Source organism: Copidosoma floridanum, unplaced genomic scaffold (assembly GCF_036245765.1).
Source record: "Copidosoma floridanum isolate Cflo_tuat_1 unplaced genomic scaffold, Cflo_Japanese_pri ptg000004l, whole genome shotgun sequence".
NCBI lineage: Eukaryota > Metazoa > Arthropoda > Insecta > Hymenoptera > Encyrtidae > Copidosoma > Copidosoma floridanum.
In genome coordinates this window covers 66,065-68,657 of record NW_028321881.1, presented here as the reverse complement: position 1 = coordinate 68,657, position 2,593 = coordinate 66,065, and the positions used below count along the sequence as shown (strand labels likewise).

The window sequence follows — 2,593 nt, the reverse complement described above, 5'->3', positions numbered from 1 at the left end:
TGTATAAGTTAAGATTACTTACTGTTTACAGTAGTATTAAGGTTATGATGTTTGTTTACATGTTGCATACACCTTTAATTGACTAATTACACTTGAATTTCACATGAAAACTGTTCCCCTTTGTCTAATAATACACTTAACTGTTTAATTAAAGTGAAAAAAGTTAATTAACTAGTACTTTTCTACTGTATTGACTAAAAAATGAAAGTTGTGCCTCGCGAAGATATGATGTGTCCAATAATACCTTAAGGAGTAAAAAACGTTTAGGTAAGTCGGGACACACTGTCTAGAATAGGGCCAGATTTACCTATAGGCAATGGAGGCTACTGCCTAGGGCGCAAAATTTTTTGAGGGCGCCGAAATTTCAAAATCGGAACGTTCACATAAGGAACTGAGCGGACGATCTTGACCGGCCAGACCATTCTTATCTCCCGAACGAACCTAAAACGTTTATATATATATATTTATACATATATATATGTTGAACGCACGCAGGCTGTCAGTGCTAACCCACAAGCTGACGGAGAATGTAAATAAACATAGCCTTACCTAGTAGAATCAAGCGCGCGCGTGTTTATCATTTGTTTCGTAAAGTCAGTATAGACATCTCGCTGCTCAGGTTGCTCTGATCAACACGCTCGTACACTTGTTTCAATTTTGTTTTAAAGAAAATTGTGAGAAAGCGTCAACGTCTCTGTAAGCAACTTACGTGTGCAGTAGTGCTGGCAGTGAGACGATATTTTTTACGGTGTTACAATTTACATACCATAAATACCAAAGTGAGTGTGCAGGAAAAAGCAAGTGGGTCACAAAATAGAAAGCGTTTGAAAGAATCTTTGGAAAGAAACAACGAAATCTTAAAAAAAATACGTAAACTCGATTTGTTCGTTGTTACTACACCACAAGAAAATAAAAATGATAGCACGAGTTATCTGGAAAGATCCATTTTAATCGCTGAGATGACTACTCCTGCTAATCCTACAGAAAATTTAATGTCTGAATCTTCTTCGAGTTCACCTGCAGATACTTCAGCCATCCTTCCAGATTCACCGAAACAACGTGAGCTACTATTTATCGTTATAATCAAATAATTAAAAATATAGCTGATCCAATCGATAGTTGTTCATGTTACGTAATTTTTTTTCTTTTTTTTCTAATAAAAAAAGTATTCAATATTGTTGTATTCTTTCATGAGTAAAAGTTTAAATTATATTTTCTACAGTTTTCTAGAAAATTATACATATTTTTAATTTTTGTGGTACAATTCAAATACAAATTATTAAAATGATTTTGAATACTACTGTACGACTCAAAGTTAAAACTTAGTTTTTAAATATTTTAATGCAAATGAAAATTTTCAAAGTTGAATCAAAAGTTGTTAACTAATAAATTAAAATATTTAGCATTCTTGGAGGTGCAAGAGGATCAATTCGTCATGATCACTGATCCCGCAGTATGGATAATTAACAATCAGCTACGAGATCACTTAGCTATTCATGGTATTGAACAAAATATTAGTACGGATTTTTCTCTGAGTAAGAGAACGTATGAAGATAATACAGTCCGTTATTTATCCAAATCTTTATTCGAGCACGTCCATGTAAATGGTGAAAAAAGATCTCGTAACTGGCTAGTATATTCTCAAAGTACAGGACAAGTGTACTGCGCACCATGTCTTACATTCAACCGTAAATCTCAATTCGCTCGTAAAGAAGGATTTAATGACGAGAAAAATGCTTCCAGTCGTGTTGTATCACATGAAAATTCGTCGGAACACAAATTATGTGCTTCGAGTTTGAAGAAAAAAGGAAGTATTTGTGGTCGCATCGATAAAAAACTTACAGCTCAACTCGACGAAGAGATCTCTTATTGGAAGAACGTATTAAAACGTGTAGCAGCTACTATTAAAGCACTTGCGTCAATGGGTCTTCCTTTTAGAGGAGACAATGAAAAATTCGGATCGGTGCATAATGGCAATTACCTAATGTCCTTAGAACTTATAGCAGAATTTGACTCATTTTTAGCTGATCATATTTCGAGATGTGGCAATCAAGACAGTGGTCATACAAGTTACCTCTCGTCTACGATTTGCGAAGAATTCATAAAATTAATGACAAAAAAAATGACAAACGTTATCGTTGAAAAAATACAGACAGCAAAATATTTTTTAATTATTCTAGATTCTACGCCTGAATTATCTCATGTCGATCAATTAACAATAATTATTCATTATGTACAAGATGACGGCTCGCCTGTTGAGCGCTTTCTCGAATCCATTCCTAATGTAGGTCATACCGCAAAGAAAATTTCTGATGCTGTTATTGAATCATTGGAAAAATTTGGGATTGACATTTAGAATTGCCACGGGTAGTCTTAAGATAATGCCTCAAATACGAGTGGCATTTACAATGGGCTGCAAGCACAAATTAAGAGACTTCCCCCACAAGCTGAATACATTACGTGTGCAACGCATTCGTTCAATTTGATTGTTGAATCTGCTGCAAGTTGCTGTCAAGAAGCATGTAATTTTTTTAGCTTGTTGGGAAAAATATACACATTTTTTAGTTGTTTAACTCAGGGATGGAAAATTTTA

At 34.3% G+C, this 2,593-nt stretch overlaps 1 protein-coding gene across 1 annotated transcript; it reads left to right on the top strand.

The window, feature by feature from the left end:
- The first annotated feature begins 959 nt into the window (after positions 1-959).
- LOC149375699 (uncharacterized) lies at positions 960-2,356 on the top strand. The gene is made up of 3 exons (XM_089598036.1): positions 960-1,059; positions 1,404-2,060; positions 2,181-2,356. The coding sequence occupies exons 1-3, from the start codon at positions 960-962 to the stop codon at positions 2,354-2,356; spliced, it is 933 nt and encodes a 310-aa protein (XP_089454162.1).
- Positions 2,357-2,593: the final 237 nt, after the last annotated feature.